We start from the raw sequence: 21,952 nt of genomic DNA, 5'->3' as shown, positions 1-21,952 counted from the left end.
GAACAAGCGCTAGGAGCAATTAATTAAGATATAAAATAGACTTTCCTTTATTTTCTCTATAAAATATTTATCTGATAACCATTAATAAAGACTAATTATTGTGTGACTTAGACTTGGTTGCCGTAAAGACTTCGACAAGTGCAGAAGAATAGTCAATTCCTAAACGTATACTTATTCATAATTCAGTCAATATAAATACAGAGTGTCTCTTATCATCACTGTCAAGAGTCATTCTGCTACAATGGAATCACTTACATTTCTAGGTTTGATAGGAATTCTAAGAGAAGCCCTAAAAATCTTCACCAAAAATGGAAAACTCATGTCCTCTGTAGCCCTTCTCAACCTCTTCATCCAGTCCTTTCTATTCTTGGCCAATCTCTACTCCATCTGGACAGTGATCTCTGACATCGTCTTCGAAAAATACCTCCTCCATCTTACCAGTCCCGGTACACCAGAATTCACAAATATTTTCAACCACATAAGGAAAGATATCAAAATAATTCTTGAAATCGAAATAATTTATGTTATTCTCAACTCCATTTCTTTTCTATTATCAGCAACGGTTACTATCTTGGCCGCAGCCATAATCCACCGCGAGAAAGAACACTTGTCACTTAAGGAACTATTGTTGAGAACGCTAAAGTCATGGACAAGGCCATTAGTTACCTGGTTATATGTGTCTCTGTTTGCCCTGGTTTATATTTTCATTTTCTTGGCAATTTTATTTCTTGGAATAAAAGTATCAGATCATAACCCTATTTTATTAGCTGTTTTTGGTTTTGTTCTTGCATCTTTAGCTTCCATTTTTTATATATATCTATCAGTCACGTGGACATTAGCCATTGTCGTTTCGGTGGCAGAGCAAATAAGAGGATTAGAGGCATTGGGAAAGGCTGCACAGCTAGTTAAGGGAATGAAACGACAAGGGTTTCTGCTAAATCTTGTGTTTAGTACATTCAGCTTGATTATAACACAAGGGACAAAGTTAATTAGTTCGAGTAAATCATTAGTTCTTGCAATAATTTTAGCTTTGGTTATAATAAATTTTGCAGTTCTTGTTAGGATGTATTGGCTTGTAGCTTTTACTGTGTTCTACTTCAGGTGCAAGAAGATTCATGGAGAAACTGTTGGATTGGAAGGAATTGTTTGCTCTGATGAATATAGTAAGACACCTACTGGTAGTGCTGCTCCTCTTATTACAGATAATACTATACCATGATTTTCATGTAATAATTATGAGTTAAAATTTTCAAAAATAAATAATTTCCTATTTTTGTTTTGTTTTGGTACAAATCCAGATCTATCTCGTACACTACTATTTTGTATAATTGCTGCAATTATATTAGACTCTATTGAGAGTGTTTTGTTCCTTATTGTTGATAGGTATATATTTAATTTTCATGTATTATTAGCTGAAAAAAAAAATAATCTCTTTTCTGTACAAGCGATCAAGCATACCAATCTATGCTTTGGCTAAATAGGATTTCTTGCAAAGCCATGGTTTCTGGCTCGGGGTTTAGCTTGCTTTGTTCCTTATCTATTTCCTTTTAATCCCTTCTCATAGATAAGAAAAGATTTTTTTTAGTCAATGAGTATGGTTTGGTTGATCTCTTCACTTATGTGAACAGTAGGAGATATCGAGTTTAAGTCCTCTTGATCACAAGTGACTTCGTCAATTTGTGAATGTAAGAGAGTCGCTAATTCTTTCTCAAAACCGTTCAACAAACGTCCTTGGCTCCCGACCAACAAACGTCCAAGCCGTTTGTTTCCGTCACTTGAGCCCATCTTCGGCTTCCTCTCCACGCCACAGATCAGCTTATTTTGTTTCTTAACTCGTTTTTCTTGTGTCAGAGAGGGAGTGAGAGATTGACAACTGATCTCCAATTGTACCAAGAGATTCCGGTAGCTCCGGTAGCTTTTCCCGGTAAGGTAAGCCTAAAATTCTTTCTCAAAACCTTTTATCTGTTTATCTAAGTTGGATTGAACAATTATTAGTTTTTTTTTTTTTTTTTTTTTTTTGAGATTTTAGTCTAGGTTGAAATTTGGGAGTCTTGTTGATTTAGGTTCAAGCCCATTTTTCCTGTATCCCCAGCTTCATATGAGCAGTTTTTCTTAGTAGAAATTTAGAAGCAGATATATGGCTCAGTTAAAAACTCCCATTTGGTTCGGGAAAACAAATACAGCTAAGAAAAGTGGTAATACATATTATAATATAAACCTTCTTGTTGGGAAAAATTACGCAAAATCCCCTTTACGAGGGAGCAAAAGAAAATAATAACACACAATTTGATAACGGAGTTCGGCCAATCTTGCCTACGTCTCCAGACTGCTACAGATCTTTTATAGGACAAAAATAAATAGTGTTTACATACACTCACAACCCTCTATTCAAGATACCCGAAAAATTAAGCTTAATTTTTCTTCTTGAAAAATCTCACTATTTTTCTCTCTCACAATTGCTCTCTCACAATTGCTCTCACTCTCACAATTGCTATCTCACAATTGCTCTCACTCTCTCTGTCTTGTTGGTGTGTTTAAATAAACTGCGTCTGCCTCCTTTTATAGGCAGTTCAGTGAATGAGTCGTGTATAACTCATTCACATCTTCACACTTTGTCAAAAAGAAATTGCCAACTTCTGCCAACTTTGTTTTTCTTTTCATCACGTGGGTGGGTACACCTAACTTTGACAATCTCCCACTTGAAGACTGATTTCAATCTATCTTCACACATTAATTCTGCGGCAATCTTCTCTGGTCTGTTATTCTAGCAGGCCAACTGAAGTCGAGCACAACTTAAGTTTGTCAATGGTCACCACCTTTGTTAACATGTCAGCTGGATTCTTGTTTCCTTGAATCTTCTCTAACTTTAACACATCATTCTCAAGCAGAGACCTGATGAAATGATATCGAAGACCAATGTGTTTTGTTCTAGAATGGAATGCTGAATTCTTTGTCAAATGTATTGCACTCTGACTATCACTGTACAAAACATTCTTTTCCTGCATGAATCCCAACTCTGTTAACAAACCTTGAAGCCATATCATCTCTTTGCTGGCTTCTGTCACTGCGACATATTCAGCTTCTGTGGTGGATAGAGCTACAATCTTCTGTACCTGTGACATCCAACAAACAGCTGTAGTACCAACAGTGAAAATATAACCTGTGGTGCTTCTTCGGTGATCAATGTCGCCTCCATAGTCTGCATCTACATAACCTTGTACTTTTAGTTCTCCTTTACTAAAGTACAAACGCTTCTCAGTAGTGCCTCGTAGATACCTCAAAATCCACTTTACCGCTTCCCAATGAGCTTTCCCTGGATTTGACATATACCTGCTAACAACTCCTGCTGCATGGCCAATATCTGGTCTCGTACAGACCATCGCATACATCAAACTTCCTATGGCTGAAGCATAAGGAATTTTGGCCATGTCTTTTCTCTCTTCTTCCGTCTGAGGGGACTGGTCCTTGGATAGGCGAAAATGGCTAGCCAAGGGTGTGCTGACCGGCTTAGCTTCGTTCATGTTGAATCTTTGCAATACACGATTGATGTAATCCGCCTGAGATAACTGCAACACCTGTTTTTGCTTATCTCTCGTGATTTGCATTCCAAGAATCTTTTTCGCTGGACCCAAGTCCTTCATGTCAAATTCTTTTGACAATTGCTTCTTCAAGTTTCTGATATCATCCATATTTGAACCTGCTACTAACATATCATCAACATAAAGCAGTAAAATGATATAACTGGACCTGTATCTTTTGAAGAAGCAACAGTGGTCGGCGTTGCACTTCTGGAAGCCTTCATTGTGCATGAAACTGTTGAACTTTTTATACCACTGTCTTGGAGCTTGTTTCAGTCCATACAAGCTCTTCTTGAGTTTGCACACCATATTCTCTTTTCCTTTTTCTGAGAATCCTTTTGGCCGGTACATGTATATCTCCTTATCCAAGTCTCCGTGAAGAAACGCCGTCTTTACGTCCAACTGCTCAAGGTAGAGCCCTTCACTGGCAACAATACTCAACACAGACCTGATAGTATTGAGTTTTACAACTGGTGCAAATATGTTGGTGTAGTCAACTCCTTCCTTCTGCTGGAACCCTTTGACTACCAGTCGAGCTTTGTATCTCTTGGAACCATCATGTTCCTCTTTCACTCGATACACCCATTTATTGTGAAGTGCCTTCTTTCCCACGGGTAACTCAGTTAGTTCCCATGTTTGATTGGAGATTAAAGACTTCATTTCGTCTTTCATGGCAAGCTCTCACTTGCTGGCATCTGCCGTTTGACATGCTTCCTCAAAGCATTCAGGTTCTCCTCCATCTGTTAATAATAAATAATTCATATATTTTCTATTAGGCTTTGGAGGACGTTCAGACCTTCTTAACGCTTGTAGAGGAGAAGTTTGTGGTGTGTTGATTGATTCCTCTGATTGAGGATCTTTAACTAACTCATTCGGCAGACTTTCTGAGATGCCGTCCACCTCTACAAACACTGGCCCACTCTGCTCTGAGTCGCTGACAACTGTGTCATGTCTGTTCTTGTACATCATTCTTTCATTAAAGACCACATCTCTGCTGCGGATCACTTTCTTATTTTCTTCATCCCAGAGGCGGTATCCAAACTCATCTCCGCCATAGCCGATGAAAATGCATTTCTTAGATTTGGGATCAAGCTTATTCCTGCCATGATCACTTATATGCACATATGCTACACAACCGAAAACTCTTAAGTGTGAGAGTTTTACTTCTTTTCCACTCCATACCTCTTCTGGTATTTTGTGCTCCAATGGTACCGATGGACCTCGGTTGATCAAGTAAGCTGCTGTGTTGACTGCTTCTGCCCAGAACTGCTTTGGTAAACCTGATTGTACACGTAAGCTTCTGGCTCTTTCTGTCAACGTTCGATTCATGCGCTCAGCTACACCATTGTGTTGAGGCGTGCCTGGCACGGTTCTCTCCATCTTGATTCCATGCTCATAGCAGAACTTCTTGAACCTGGTGTCTTCATATTCACCACCATTGTCGGTTCTGAACTTTTTGATCTTCAATCCTGTCTCATTTTCAACCATAGCTTTCCAAATTTTGAAAGCATCAAATACTTCTGACTTATATTTTAGAAAGTAAACCCAAACTTTCCGAGAGTGATCATCAATAAAAGTCACAAAGTACTGTTTCCCACCAATGGATGAGACAGTAGTTGGTCCCCACACATCGGAGTGAACAAGCTCAAGTTTCTCCTTCTTTGGAGTTCTTCTATTTGTCTGAAAGCTGACTCTTTTCTGCTTTCCAAATATGCAGTCTTCACACATGTCAATTTCAATTGACTGAAGACCTGGTAGTTTTCTCTGTGAGTGTAGAATCTTCATTCCTTTCATACTCATATGGCCAAGCCTCTAATGCCATATATTGGGAGTTTCACTGTTTGCTACAACAGCAATGGAATAGCTTGCTCCTCCTGTGCTGTAAAGAGTACCACTCTTACACGTGAATAGTACTATACGTGAATAGTAATCGTATACGTAAATAGTACTATACGTGACGCAACAGTAACTCCAATAGTACTGTTCACCACCAATAGTACTGTTTTACTATTCACCACTAAGTCGATTCTGCAACGACTTTCCAAGCGGACAACACCAATAGACTCGTCGTAATTTTCTCCTCGTCGTGATATATTTATTTTTGAAATATATCCACGAATCCGATACCGCTATCTAACTGGCTGGACCTGCCAAAACCTTCGGCTCTGATACCAGTTGTTGGGAAAAATTACGCAAAATCCCCTTTACGAGGGAGCAAAAAAAAATAATAACACACAATTTGATAACGGAGTTCGGCCAATCTTGCCTACGTCTCCGGACTGCCACAGATCTTTTATAGGACAAAAATAAATAGTGTTTACATACACTCACAACCCTCTATTCAAGATACCCGAAAAATTAAGCTTAATTTTTCTTCTTGAAAAATCTCACTATTTTTCTCTCTCACAATTGCTCTCTCACAATTGCTCTCACTCTCACAATTGCTCTCACTCTCTCTGTGTTGTTGGTGTGTTTAAATGAACTGCGTCTGCCTCCTTTTATAGGCAGTTCAGTGAATGAGTCGTGTATAACTCATTCACGTCTTCACACTTTGTCAAAAAGAAATTGCCAACTTCTGCCAACTTTGTTTTTCTTTTCATCACGTGGGTGGGTACACCTAACTTTGACAACTTCTGTCATTTTTTACCGTTGCTAAATGAATTATGGGGTTTTAAATTAAAGAAATGGAGATGCGGGAGATGCATATGTCTATGATCTGTAATAGTAGTTAGGCTTTTTTACAATTATTCAACGATTTACTGGAAATTGGGGTGGTTAGCACAATTGGTTGGAATGATGGTTCATGAAAATGGATGTTGGTTTAGAGAAATTCTTGTTGTAATTATCATTTTTAAATGACAAATTTTACTTCCTGTGTGATGATCGCCACTGATGATGATGATGAAACGTTGAATACAAGTGAAAGAAAATATTTGCTGCAGTTCAACAGAGTAGTAAGTCCTATAAAGGGCGTAAATTTCTTGCCTGCATTGTCATGCAATTTATTAGTTCGGGCAAGCGGTTACATTGAATTGGCAACTGGTTTCCAGAAATTAATGATGATGATAACAATTGCAGCTGATCTTGCTTTCGCACTTGCCTACCAATAAATGAATAGAGGGACAAGATTTACTATTCCTTGCAAACACCTGCCTACCAATAAATGAACATCCCAAAAGTTAGGTTCAATTCAGTTGTTTCGGTTAAAATATTTTCATTTCGTTTTATTTTGGCTTAGTTTCTAAAAAGTTAGGTAGGTCAAATCTGTTATTCAGTTAGATTTAATTTGATTCAAACATGAAAGTTGAATGCCATCTGGTTTAGTGAGATTTTGGTTGTAGTGGATAATTTTAATTTGAATTGTTTCAAATTGATTACTACTATTTTTTTTTTTTTTATGATTTATATTCTGTAAGATTAAAATCATCATTATTTCAATTATTAATATCTTTAATTAGGACAAAAATAAAATAAATCAAACGAAGTAAACATAAAACATAAAAGTTAACAAAAGTCATGGGTTGTAAATAAATTTGAAATTCAATTCCATTGCTTGACCCTTACCAAAGTTTTCCTTATGAAACTCAGCAACGGACATCTTTCCGTTGCTAATACCTATTGCTAGTCCGTTACTAATCCCATGCTACTCTTTAAAACCCAGCTCCTTACTAATCTTTCGTTTCTGACCTGCTTGACATGTTAGCAGAAATCGAGAAATAGGGTTTTTTCTATACCAAATATAAAAGCATAAACCACTAACATTGGATTCTTAAAATGTCTATAGACTTTTATTTAATTGGTTTGTTAAAAATATAATAAAAAATATTTTAGTCTTATTCTAATCCGAAAATTTTTAAATTTATTGATATTTTATTGGTTAATTAAAATTATATTGAAAATATCATTAAGGATAATTTAATCCTACTCTGCTTAAGAAACTTTTAATTATATTATTATTTTATTGATTGATTAAAAATTTACATATAACTTCCTACAATTATTCAATTTTGAATTTGTACAATTTTTTGAAATTTTTTTATCAAAATTGAATTCGTCCAATTCAATCACTACTATCAAAGGCAATTATTTTTAATTATTTCTAATATTAATGTGCATGAATCAAACTAATACATTTCGTAATTAGTAAAAGCTATTTTAAAAGAAAATTAACTATCTTTACTATAATAAATATATTTTTTAATTGGGACATAAAAATCTTATTATTAAAAATATTAATTAAATTATAAAAAGCTATTTTAGCTATTTCGCTGGACAAGAAATTTTTTAAACATTTTTTCTATACATATGCACGCTTCATAATGTTATTTTGTGTTGTCTTTATGTTTTGTTTTTTTATATTACATGTTTCTTCATTTCTATTTTTGTTATAATTTTATTTTTTCAATAAATATCTTGGAGTAGGAATAGGGAGGGAAACATTAAAATTGTAAATAAAAAAAAAAAAAGACATGATTGAATTTATAACGACAAATTGCCCTATATTTTGATTGCTAGAAAATAAAATAAAAAATTATTTAAAAAAAAAATTAATCTGATAAGTTATATTGATTTCATACTTAAATCCAAGTCCTATTAGAGAAATATAATTGTATTAAATTTTTTAAAATAATCTCTTAATTTTGATTGGCTAAAAAATAAAATAAAAATTTTCAAAAACTATTAACTTAACTAGAATACTAACGCATTAACTCATTAAGAAAATAATAATAATAAACATTTATTATATTGAAAATTATAATTAAATATAACAATTTATTTTCATAATATCTAAACTACATGTAAAATAATTTTTAGTATATATCTAACATTGAATCTTTAAATTGCCATTATTGCCTGCTGAGTGACCCCTTTTCCTTTTTTTTTTTTTTTTTTTAAGCATTAGACAAGGGATTATATTAATGATAATTGAACAGGAGTGGACATTCCGACCATCTCAAACCCAATAAATAGAATAATTTTTCTAAAACAAATCAAATTGAACTGAAAACGTATCCAAAATCAAACCCAACTAATGCTATTCAAGATTGTTTAATAAATATAATTGAGTTCAATTTTTTTTTTTTCTTACTTTGTTTTTGTTGAATAATGGATTTATAATTTTGTAAAGTAGGTTGGGCCGAACTCACTTTGACCATGAGTCAGCCCAACCCATTATACTAACCCATCTGATACTTACAATGAAAATGCCATTTAGCTCACAATTTCTTTTAATAAAGAAAAACCAAGAAATAAATTTCTTACCAAAATAATATAATCGATAAATACATCAAATGAACTTCCTGGAGACTGCACATTCCAGATAGGGAAGCAAATAACTTACCCATAACATAAGCAAAAGCGGAGCTGTGTAGATGGTGTCCACATCTTCTGTACTACCCATCAATGGAAATATCCTCATCTCCTGTCAATACTCATCTCTTTCCCTCAATCTTCATCGCCCTGCAACTATCCTCAAGTAAGTTTCAATTCTCAGTCCTGCATACCCATTTCTCCATTTGTTCTTGTTCTTCCATTTTGCTGATTAATTGAAATTTCTTGATGTCAATGTTTTGTTTCCGAGAAATTTTATCACAAGAGAGAAAAATGAATTAATGAAAGTTTAAATTTTTTTATTTTAATTTGAGTGATTTTATAGTTTTGTTGACTTCCTCAGATAGTGAGAAGGAAAATGGGTAGAAGTGAAGCAGTCAACTGGAAAAAAAGTGTTCACTAAACTTTCTTGATTGTAGAGTTAACATACTTCTTAACTATTGACACTGCTAGCAGAATATCAGAACTCTAAGTTGAGTGAATATTATAATGCTCCTTAAGAGCATAATGTAGTTTTTAGTTTATATATGTATATAATTTCAATATATATTATGCTCCACTTTGGGTAGCTGTGAATTTGGAATGAAGGTGTATTTGGATTTGTGTATCAATTTGAAACAAAGATTATGTCAAATCCAAAGTCATTTATTTTAAATGACTAATTATCCAAATGGACTTATATAATAATTTAACGGTAACTTATGAAATTCACCATTTCACGTTAAATATATAATATTAAAAGGCTAATTTGAGCTCAAACCTATCTCAAGTTTATTTGAGTTTTAATTCAAGATCAGCTAAAAATTCCACTTGGGAGGTTGACTTGATTAGCTCAAGTATAATACCACGTCAAATTTCAATACAAAAGGAAAACTTGATCAAGTTTAAGGCCCCAGTTTGCAACAACTTTTTCTTGCTGTTTTTGGATTCCAGCTTTTTCTTGTTATTGTATTTGAAATTTCATGTTTTCATGTTTGTTATACATGAAATGTTCATTTTACTCCTAATATCTAAATTTTGTGAAACTCAAGATAACTAAACCAAATTCTTTCATTTGTAAATGAATTATACACTTAAAAATTCAAATTCATTGAGTTTTTTAGCCGCGGAGTTTGGTTAATGTTTTGTACTGGCTGGGTTCAATCACACCAATACTTCAGTGGGTTGCTTTCATTTTTCAGTGTAGTATTCTAAACCAATATTATTTTCAGGTGGGGATTTGGAAGAGATAGAGACAACAACTCAGCTTCCAGTAGAACCAAGAGACAAGCTTTCCGGATCTTGGCAAATCCTAATGTATGCATCAAACCAAGGCTTCTTCATGTTAATGCCAATATATTTGGTTTGATTATAAACAAAGGTTGTTTTAGGTATGTGATTGGTGATTTAGTCAATGGGTGCCTTGTGGTTGTTCAGAATTCCCAATGTTAATTTGTTTGATTTGATGTAGCTTGAATTGTTCATGATAATGCATAATTTATTAATGCAGGCATTATACCCAGTCATTTAGATTACAAAGCAAGACGCTTGCTCTATGAATTTAATTGCTTGATTTAGACAATTCAGGAAAACTAAGTCTGTTTGCTTCCCTCGTTAGTAATGATTTTCACCTTAGCTCTGTTGTTGGTTTTTTGATAATGGATTTTTGGAAATATGTGAGTTTTGAACCAATTAGAATTATGTATGCTTATTACTCTATTTGCATTTTTAACTAGAACAATGTGAACAACTTAGGAAGCATAAGATGGAACAGTAACATGTAGTTAGTTGGTTCTAAGAGTTCTTCTTTCAAGAAAAGTTTGTTACTCTTGAACTCTTCTTCATTTGTTTTCTGTTGGATGCTCCTAGAAATCTGTTGTCAGTGGCCAAGGAATTGTATAAATGTAATAATTTTTGTTGGAAGGTTGAAAAGTCACCTGATTTCAGATCTTATCGCATTCTGTCTTCTCTTCTAAATGTTTCCATAATGCATATGCACACCGTGGAGAGAAGTTTGTGCACTGAAATATCAGCCTTGCTTTATTTGGCTTTTGTGTACTAAAATGCCTAGAAAGCCCGTGTCTTTATGATACTGTAATAAAGAGTTATTTTACATGCTTTTTGAATGTCCTCTCCCTCTCTTGTTGTGGAAAATTAATATGCAATTTAATATCAAGTGATTTTGCGATTAATAAATTCCTTTCTCAGTCTAGAACTTTTTCTTTGCAAATTTGCATTAGGTGCATCCATCACCTCTTTGGCAGCTGTGTTGTTCAAATGGTTATATGAAGCCTGTCATTTGGTATCTTCATTTGGGTTGCAAATTGAAAGATTATATGCGAATGTATCAAATGTCATTGTGAATCATGTGCATTGGATTCAAAGTAGACAATTATTTTATGCTATATCGTGTTGAATCATTCAGTTGTTGTTACTTGGATTAAGTATCCTACATGATTACATGTTGGGTTGACAAATTCACTTATTACCTAAAAATTTGATTGAGTTTCCAGGTAATGTAAAACCTCAAAATATCATTCCCATACATCATATTGGTGCTTTTGGTAAAAGAATTGAAGTAATCAATACAAATTTGGAGTTGCAACTTGCATGTATATGTTGCTTTTGTATTATTTGATCATGTAGTTAATTTGGAATTCCAACAGATTTTCTTTCTCTTATATCCTTCATATATGAGTTCACTTTTTTCTTAAACTTATCTTTCTGTTGTTTTCTTTTCCAATGCATTTCCTTTCTGAAAATTTCAATTATTTTTTTCCAATTTAAAAATAATCATGATATATCACATGCTTTCCCCAGATGTAAGAATTCTTAACTTGGAATGAGTTGATAACTTAAGAAATAGCTATTTGTTTTTGGCGTATCATTCAGGTGTCAGGGAAAGGAGATTCAAAAAGAGAGATAATCATGGTTGATCCTTTGGAAGCTAAGCGATTAGCTGCCAAACAGATGCAAGAAATTCAAGCTAAAGAGAGAATTAAGGTGAATGAAGTTTCATATCATTTTAAGATACTGAGTGCAAAAGATGCTTTGGATTGCTCCTTGTTATTCTTGTTTGGGATTTAGGCTTCCATGTATGCATATCTATAGAAATGTTCTAATCTTCTTCAGTAAATCTGCTTTTCTTTAGAAAGGAAAACAGGGCAGTTGAATAGCCTTGTTTCCTTTAACCAGTACATGCTCCAAGTTATAGTGAATATTTCTTCTCTCTTACCAAAGAAGTGTCAGAACTACAGTTTAATTTTTGAGATGTTAGTCAATTTTAATATGTAAAAACAACAAAAATGGTTCAAATAATTTATTTAAAATCATGTTTTTATATTAGAGACGACGTCTAATTGAAGCAATTAATGGTGCGTGGGCAATGATTGGTCTCACAGCAGGCTTGGTCATTGAAGGTCAGACAGGGAAAAGTATACTGGATCAGGTAAAGTTAATCATGCCTTCACATAAATATTTGGTATAAATGAGCATGGAGTTCATTACATTTGCAAATGAATTTCATTAAAAATTTTCATTCATAACTTAGTGTTTGGAATAAGTTAACATGAAACGTATTTCATTTTCAATTGAATTTTTATGTTTGCATCAATTATAGAATTCATTTTTAAATATGGAGCTTTACTAGTTTGTACTTACAATTCATTAGCTTCTAGCTTTATTAAGATTAGATTTTACTTGCAAATTATAATGGAATTTGACTCGAGTATAACCAATTCAATGAACTAAAAGTTTAGAATTAAAATGAATTTTCATTCATATCAAACACCTCGAACGAAGATTTGCAGATGAATTCTTTTTATGAAATTCATTTCTGCCTAACAAGCTTTTAGCCTTTTTTAATATCGTGCCTGCATAAGAAACCATCATCAAATACTAATTTCAGTAATTGATTTTATTCTCAGTTGGCTGGATATTGGTTTGCCATTATCCATCTTTTTGTGCGATAGACGGCTTTGAAAGATAAATTGTGCAGTTGCAGATTCTTTTATGAAGCATTCTTTCAAAATTAACATTGTATTGTTTTTAGCTATTGTTGCTTCAGCAGGTAGCAAATGCAGCAACATTTTACTTTGTTAAATGTATTCAGCATTTTGAATTGACCTGTTCATAATATTGTATTACCTCTTCTTGAGGTTTTTAGCTTGTTCTTCAAAATGTCACTGGATTTCTTGGCATTGAAGGAGAAGAATTCATTATTCTCTTTATTCTATCTATATTTTGTTTTGGAATGAATTCATTTTATGTGACAACATTTGGCTACCTCTAAATCATGATTTCAATTTTAAGTTCCTACCCAGAAATTGTTTGCAACTTGGTAAATTTACCCTACTTGCCACGTTGGTCTGGTTACGCGGGTAAATTGCCAGGTCATATAAGTGGACACATAGACAAAAGCGGCTCTGCTTCATCCTTTTATACAATCTGACTGTTCACTTGAGACACCAAATTGAAAAAAATTACTAATTCATGCATTTAATTGTCATTATTTTTCATTCGGACACCAAAAACTCAAGAGGCTCCGGCGTTGATAACAAACAAAGCCTTTATGCTAAATAGACATCCGGTGTAGGAAAATATGAAAGTATCAAACCCATATTATACATATGATAAAAAAATAATAAATAATATTAATTAAAAAAGTTTGGTGGCTAATTAAGGTAGACTGTTTCAAAATTGTGAAAATGCTCTCTTATCCAATCTTGTAAAAATCTTTGTGGGCTCTTTTCGTTGTCGAACTAAGAAATTATCACAAACCAACCAGTCTCATTAAGCCACGTCAAATAGTGTCACTAACTATTGGATATATATAGCTGTTTTACCATTATTTTTCTTTTTCTCTTCCATTATACATGTTTTGATACGTGAAGACTCAAAGAAGGATCTTCAATTAGAAGTTTGTTAGCATTTGCGTGAGGCTTGAGCTTTGATTTTAGAAAAAAAAAAAAAAATCCCGTTCAAAGAGTTCAACTCGGGAAGGAAGTTATATTCTTTTTTTTTTTTTTTTTTTTTTTGAAAGTTAATATTCAAAATGGGAACTCAAGTTGCCAACTTAGACTTGAATTGTGATAGGTTCCCACCCTAAATATTATCATATGAGCTCGGCTAAGAAAAAAATTAAAAATAAAAACCATTATAGTTGAGATGACTCGAATTTAAATCCACTATTCACATAAGTCAAAATATCAATTTGATTATACTTAATTGGGCTTTAAAAGAAAAAAGTTAAACATTTATGAATCGGTAATATAGCATTTGAACTAGCTTTAAAAAATTAAAATGACGTTTTCTAAAATATTAATTTTGTAACACTTAACTGTTAACGTTTTATGAAAAACTATTCAAATAATTAAATGATGCTACTAAAACTACTAATAACTATCAAAACAGCTAATTTTATTGAAGAAAACCTGAATTAAATTTTTAGAGTTAAGTGTTTATGAATATTTTTAGTACAGTGTGAATGATTTTCTTTTACTAAATTGATATAATATCAAAAGTTTAATCAACATTTTAATTAGAGTCAATAATAATTAGTTTCAATAGTTAGGGTGACTGACTCATTTTTATTATTATTTAAAAAAAAAAAAAAAAAAAAAAAAAAAAAGCTGAAGGTGGTTAGGGTGACAAGCCATGAAGCCAACCAACTCCTCGTCAAAGACATAGCCAACCGTTGATGCTTCTTTGAATGGATTATTCTTCTTCTTCTCATGCTTTAGTTGTCTCTTTTAAAGTTTGCAAATGGATAAACATTGCATTGTTTCTTGGTCAATCTTCCAGCTTTTGCCACGTCATTATCCAGCCTAATAAAAACATCACATCCCCAAAAAGCAACGAAATTTCTTCTTATTAGTTTTCTTTAAGAAATAGTCAATTTCCATTAGTTAGTTGAATCATTGAATGTAATCAATCATGCGGGAATTTATTTTCAAAATATTGAAATTATTCTCAAAATTATAAAATTATAATTAAAAATTATTTAATATAAAAATCTAAGTAAATAGCAATATTTTGGATGTTAGAGAACAAAGTACTATATAAATATAAACTTAGGTTAAAACTTGACTTATGTATTAAATCTTGTTGTGTGCGTATAATTTTGTGATAAAAAAAAAAAAAAAAATTTGTGATAAAAAGAAATGCTACGTGGCAGTCTGGCGAGAGAAAGGACAAAAACTGGTGCACCTAAAAACCTGAAAATTAAATGATATGGAGAAAATCCACCCAATTTTCAGATATTTTCTTAGTGGAAGAATTTTATATTTTGGTATTCATTTTTATTTATCTACATTTTAAATAAATGAGATAATGAGCAACGCGTTAAATTTATTTTCATTAAAGAATAAAATAAAATAGTAAAACAGTATTTTTTTTTTTTTTGGGAAAAATTTATTTATATCTTATATATGGAGAGTCCAAAATGTCTGAGTTAACAATGCCTTTTAGTAATGGAGGCAAAGAAGCAAAAGTAGTAAAAATACAATTAATTGAGTACAATCTGCTGAAACGTGCTAAGAAATTAGCTGCTTGGTTCCCCTCGCGATAAATATGACAGAAGGAGACATTGAACCCCGAGATGGAATTCTTGATCTGTATGATAAACCGAGGTGTTCTGGCTGAAGTTGAGGAAGTGATGAAGTCGATAGTAGTTTTTGAGTCACTCTCAATAATAAGGGGGAAGGTGTTTAGGCTTTGGCACCAACTAAGACTGAAAAGTAAGGATTTAATTTCAGCATCTGCAGAGTCTTTGGCATGAATTGGGAAGCAGTATGCAGCAATGAAGCTTCCTAAATGATCTCGAATTATAGCTCCTCCTGCAGACGAAGAAGAAGAGTATGAAGCATCAACGTTGAGTTTGTAAAATCCAGCTTGTGGTTTGATCCAAGATACCAGCTTAATTTTCAATTTTTTTCCGAAGAATTCAGGAAGGTAATCCTGAAATAAAGGAATGAACTTGGCAAATTTGGATTCAGAGTGAGCAACCCCCCATTTGTAGATCATGTACGAATCTGTTCCAGCAAATGGGGAATATGAAAACCATCCCCTTCGCCCCATGTGAGACAGCAGTATGCTGACCAAATAGAGTAGAGAATAATTTGGGAAATGAATCTCATTATTATGCCTGGTGATGATTTAGGAGTATAGTGAATCCACCATGAAATTAGTTCCTGTCGAAGAGAAGTTGATGCTAGCGGTTTAGTGCAGAGTATAGTAAAACAGTATTTTATTTATCACAAGTATTTAATACTTGAGTCAATAATAATATTTAGATAATAACTTATTAACGGCAACGATTTTAATTCTTTTCAAACCAGAATCACCGCAATAATTGTGTTATATTATATACATTCATAAGATAATGTTTTATATACATTTTTTTATTATTATTAAATTTTATGACAGCTTGTAAAAAAAGAAAAACAAAAAAGTAAAAGCATATCATATGCAATTTGTAGTTGGCAATTGGATTTGTTTGTTTAGAGATTTGTAGGTATGGTATGGATAGAAGTCAATTAAGATGGTTAATGCCCTCTTTAATTACTGTGACGATAAAGCATTATTTAACAAATCAAAAAAAAAAAAAAAAAAAAAAATCAAGTCTTTTTCAACTACCTTATCTATTTTCAATGAAAAATTATTAGTAGAACAAAGCTAACAAGCACAAAGGGCCATCCCAAAGAACAAAAATCAAATAATATTCTTTGGTATATAACTCTTTTAGTTGTTTATAATTTAGAATTTAACTAAGATCAATTATAATTTAATTAGTGGGTCGAATAATTTAGATAAATACAAAAAATGAGGATTGACAGACTAGAAAATCACTTGCATTTTGGATTGTTGATAAATTACATTTCTTAGAGATTTTATAATGTTGCTATCAACAAAAAAATTAGATTTCTTTTTAAATTTTTATAATGATAAGTAATGATTTGGAGCTTATTGTAACCCCACCAAAATGTTGTCATATGTGCTTAACTTAAACCAAATTTATATAGGTATCTAATGTTGTCTAATCATCATATTAATTCTTAGAGTACAGAAAGTCATTGAGACAGAAATAGGAAAATAAATGGGATTGGACTAAATTATATTCTATGAATATTCCAATCTAAACTTAATTTAAAATACTAATTTTGTAAGTATTTAATTTAATTTGAAAGCCCTCTTTGGACTATATGCCTGTTCTACCAAATACCCATATTCCATCCTACACAAATTTTGTCTATATACAATATATAAAGTGACCTTTTTTTTTTTTTTTTATTTGGCATTAACTATTCTCAATGGCCATTTTAATAAAGCTCGATGAATTAGATAAGTTAGTTAAATTTAGCATATGCTTAAATCCTATTTTGTTTGGTTGGTGAATTTAGAACCACTTGTCTTAGCCAAACAAAATATTCTCCATTAAAGATTGGATTGAAAATATTAATACCAATACCAAACTTTTTATGCGGGTAATAGTACAACAATATACATACAGGCACGCTTGCACTCCCACGTACAAATTAAATGCTTTCAATGCAATTATATTTAAAGCCTTCTAAAAAATATTGATTCTACTATTTAATTCTGTAATTACCAACAATTAACCACTAAGGATTCTAAATGAGCTACTTTAACCCCTTCCATTATCATTAGCGAAATAAAATATTTTAGAATGATAATTTATAAAATAAATTCTAATTAAGTTTAGAACTAATGATAATTTATAAAATAAATTCTAAATGACGTATTTTGAGTTTTTAATAATTTTCCAAAAAAAATGTTATTGTATATTTTAACAAGCACGGAGATAAAATTGCGATAAAATTAATATTATTTTATCAAAATATTATCCACAACCAAATTATATTTTTTAAATTTCATAATTATTTCAACAATCCACAAAACAATGACAAAATTAATAATAAATTTTCAATAAAATAGTGACAAATAATTTTATCGATAAAAGAAAATAAATTTTTTGAAAAGAAATTTTTTGTTCAACAAAAAAAAAATGTTAGTTTTTTTTGTCAATAATACCAAATTACCGATAAAATTAAGAAAATACTGACAAAAAAAAAATTTTTCTTGTAGTGCAATTTAGATAGCATATGCTCTGATATGCCCAAATTAAGAAAAATACTGAAACTTTTTTTTTCTTCACCGTAAAAAATTTCATTTTTTGTGTAATGATTTATTACATTATTGTATAAAGGATAAGCTCAAAGGATAATTTGTAAGGATAAGCTCAAAGGATCCTACTTTTGTCCTTTTTGCTAAACACGAGATTAACATCATGATTAAATTAAGATTATGATAAAATTAAAATGATAATTACCTTTTCCACACGCACACTATATAATTAAAATGATAAAATTAATTTTAAAATTTAAGTCGTTGAAATCGGCCAGAAATTTTGAGATCAAAGAACCGACTACTATTATCCATTCAGTAGACGGTTGGAAGGCAATATTAATTCCTAATAAAAAAAATCCTCAACCTATCTAAATTCAACTCACCAACCTAAATATGATAACGTAAAATAAATATTTTATTTATAAAAGAAAAAAATAAAAATATTTTTAAAAATGTGGAAAGGTGGGTCCCAAAAACAAAGCCTCAACCCGAATGCACATCATCAAGATGCCGCCCACGTTCTCGTTTTACTGGAAATTGTATAAATCCTATTCCCAGTGAGCGCCTGCCTTTCGGGCAGGGCAACCGAACGTGTGCGAAGCGAAGCTATCTTTATAAGTCGTAGTTGTAGATAAAATTTTATTTGGGCCCCACACCTCGTAATCTGCCACGTGTCTGATCGAGTGGGTCCTCCAAAATTAGGGCAATACGGCGTTGCAATAGCTATCCACACGGGATTGGATAGTGGATTGGATTTGGATTTGCGTTTTGGACCTTCCCGCCCTCCTCTCCTTGTGAAATTTAAACACTTTCCAGAAAAGAACATTCATCCCTACCTTGCCACGTGGACATTAAGATGAGTTTTCCCTACCGTTATATTTGAAATTTTTTTTAAAAAAAGACAAAAATTATAAAGGGAAAACGAAAAGCAAATGCCCCAAGACTTTGGGAGATTTTTTTTTTTAATTCAACTTCAAATTCAAAATCAGACTACTAATATTTTCAGAAAATGACACGTTTTAGAGGAAACATGAATTTATTTAAAAATCATATATATTTAGTCTGTAAATCATAAAAAATTACTTTAATTATTTTAATTTTTTATAAATACAATTTACTGAAAATCGCGAAATTGTACTAGCAACGGATAATTTTTCTAATAATATATTATCAACTTGAGTTTGCATAAATCGTTACTCTAGCAATTAAGACGAGAATGAATTTAATTAATATGTATTTATTAATACAGTTTAGTAAAATATTTGTATAGAGTTAAATTAATATCTTAACATGAGATTGATAATATTATATAAAAATTAAAATTTAATATTTTTGAGATTAGTTGTGAAGATATCGAATAATTGTCCTTAACATTATTTCATGCCGTTTCTCCAAAACTAATAATCTCATTCACCATGGATTTTATTATAATAAATCAACATGTTGACAAGTTACAAAGGTGCCACTCACACCGAGGAGGACAACTATCAATTGTGAGATTAAAATTTTAATATTCATTTCTGGATATATTCACCTACATTGTTATGTAAAAAATGCAACTTACATTTTTAATTAATTTAATATAATTTTTAATAACTAAACCAAAATTTAATTTAATTAATAATAAATTTTTGATATAATAAATAACACCAAACTTGAATTCTGCTTAGTTTCATTCAGTTTAATCGGTAGAATTTATATGTTTTAACTTTTTTATATTTCAAGAATAATGTTATATGTAATAGATCAAAAATTACCATGATTTCTGCTTTTTTTTTAAATTAATTTTTAAACAATTTGGTGTATAAATAAATCAAAATACTAGAAAGTCATTATTTATGAAAAAAAACTCCCTAACCAATATAGCAAGTGGAAATAATGTTGTTGAAGTGGGGCCGCGCAAATCATATACTTTGCACCGTTGGAACCCACGAGCTTGCAGTGTTTACGTGGCAATCAATGAGCGGTGTCAAATATAGGAGCCGTAGATACGCGTATCAGCCAAGTCATATGGTCAAAAACAGACACGTCCGTGACTTCGCCTTTTAGACCACGGTTTCTATTTTTATTTTTACTTTTATTTCATTTTATTTTTGGCCTTTTGTAACGACTTGGAAGCCCACGTGGCGACTCAGATTTTAGCAAGAGTCATCATCAGATTAACAAAAATGGTAACTTGCAAAATGTGGCTAATAACACTACGGATGAGACTTGCATTTCCGTATACGGTATATCCACCAACCAATTCACCAAAACTGTCAATAATTTTATCCTTTTTTTATTATAAATAAATATTTTTATTTCAACTAAAAAATTAATTTTGATTGATTCTAACATGTGAATAAATCGAATGCAAATAAGTTTTCTTTTTGATATTTTTTAAATATTATTTCTGAGATTTAATCATAGAAGTACTATTATTTTTTATTTTCAAATTAATTAATTTTTAATTTTTTTCAAATTTATTAATAATTTAATCTATTATATTCTTAAAAAAAAAAGAATCAATGGATTTTACACTTTTTTTTTTTTCGAGACAAACTCTTTTTGGACAATAGAATATAAAGAAACTTGGAATTTCTTATAAGTATGCTTCCCTCAAAATTATACTACTTGCATTCTCGTCTTTTAATAATATTATATATATATATATATATATTGTTAAATTTTATGATTTTTATTTTTTTTCGTTTAGGTGAAATTTGGAAGATCAAAATATGTAACATTAATTTATTTTATTTTAACTTTACTTTTATCCAAATATCTATATTAAATTTTTTTAATTAAAAGAATATTAATTAAAAAGATAATTTAATCATGATTCAATATTTTTTTATTTTTTGTGAAAGTTAAAACCTATCAAATATAATGTACGGATGGAATAAAATTTAATACTCGATATTAACATTTTAGGTATAGTAAAATAATTCTGGCCACGTTTTAATATACTTAATATTTTAAATTAAAATGAATATTAATTTTAAAATATTATACACATATAAACAGTAAAATTTTAATTATTAATTAATATGTTGAAGTTAACTTTTATTTATTTTTATTAAGAACAAAATATCTTAATTAATTTAATTGGAAACACCAATAATAGTTGAAAAAATAAAATAAAAAATATGTATAGACGTGCCAAGAGTTGATTGGAAGGCAGTATCTATCTAATTGCTCCGCGCTGAGGAGGACTTAACAGTTAGCAATAAACCAGTTACAGCTGTAAAGGAACCTATACACGAGTCGCTAATTTTTTCTTTTTAAAGCTTTTTTTTTTTTTTTTGTAACAGAAAATCTTTTTAATTACAGCTGCGATCTCCTTGCAAAATTAGCCGTCATAATTTCAAAGATCACCGTATCCCAATTTAAGGGCTTCATTAGGAAGTGATTAAAAAAGCTTTATCCATGACACTTAGGGTCCTGAATTGATTAAAAAAAGGATTAATATTAATAACAAGATCATTCTTGAAATTAAAATGATATTTTATCCCGTGCATTAAGAGTTATATATTCAATTTTTACATATAAGAATAATGCATTATGTTTAGAGCATTTTATTTAGGATTTTAACAAAAATATTTAAGAATAATTTTAATATTAAATTAAAAGTACTATAACATAAAAATTAAATATTTCATGTTTTTAGACTTTATATTATTATATTATGTGTTAATCAATAAATTCAATCCTTATAAAAAAAAAAAAAAAAAAGAAAACTATTAAATTCAGTTATGTTACACGCACATATACATATATATGCTTGTCATTAAATTGCCCTAGTCAATTCGAATATATGGGCAAAATTGGTATGTAACCAATTACCAGAACAAACGAACCGGCTAAACCAGTGAGTTGGAGTCAGCAACTAAATAATCCTGTACTAGTAAACTCTATCAATAACAATGCGGACAATC

At 31.1% G+C, this 21,952-nt stretch overlaps 2 protein-coding genes across 2 annotated transcripts; both read left to right on the top strand.

The window, feature by feature from the left end:
• The first annotated feature begins 215 nt into the window (after nucleotides 1-215).
• Nucleotides 216-1,369, top strand: LOC119371283 (uncharacterized). The gene has a single exon (XM_037641118.2). It carries the CDS (start codon nucleotides 242-244, stop codon nucleotides 1,217-1,219), a length of 978 nt encoding a protein of 325 aa, XP_037497046.1. The 5' UTR covers nucleotides 216-241; the 3' UTR covers nucleotides 1,220-1,369.
• A 7,473-nt stretch (nucleotides 1,370-8,842) lies between these two features.
• LOC105638302 (uncharacterized) lies at nucleotides 8,843-13,162 on the top strand. The gene is made up of 5 exons (XM_012222097.4): nucleotides 8,843-9,054; nucleotides 10,121-10,205; nucleotides 11,781-11,891; nucleotides 12,235-12,336; nucleotides 12,815-13,162. Exons 1-5 carry the CDS (start codon nucleotides 8,951-8,953, stop codon nucleotides 12,857-12,859), a joined length of 447 nt encoding a protein of 148 aa, XP_012077487.1. The 5' UTR covers nucleotides 8,843-8,950; the 3' UTR covers nucleotides 12,860-13,162.
• The last annotated feature ends 8,790 nt before the right edge of the window (nucleotides 13,163-21,952 follow it).

The sequence above is a fragment of the Jatropha curcas genome, chromosome 8, assembly GCF_041381405.1.
Source record: "Jatropha curcas cultivar XTBG-Jc1 chromosome 8, XTBG_Jcur_1.0, whole genome shotgun sequence".
NCBI lineage: Eukaryota > Viridiplantae > Streptophyta > Magnoliopsida > Malpighiales > Euphorbiaceae > Jatropha > Jatropha curcas.
Note: the sequence above shows the minus strand (reverse complement) of the source record. Positions and strands in the feature narration are given on the sequence as shown.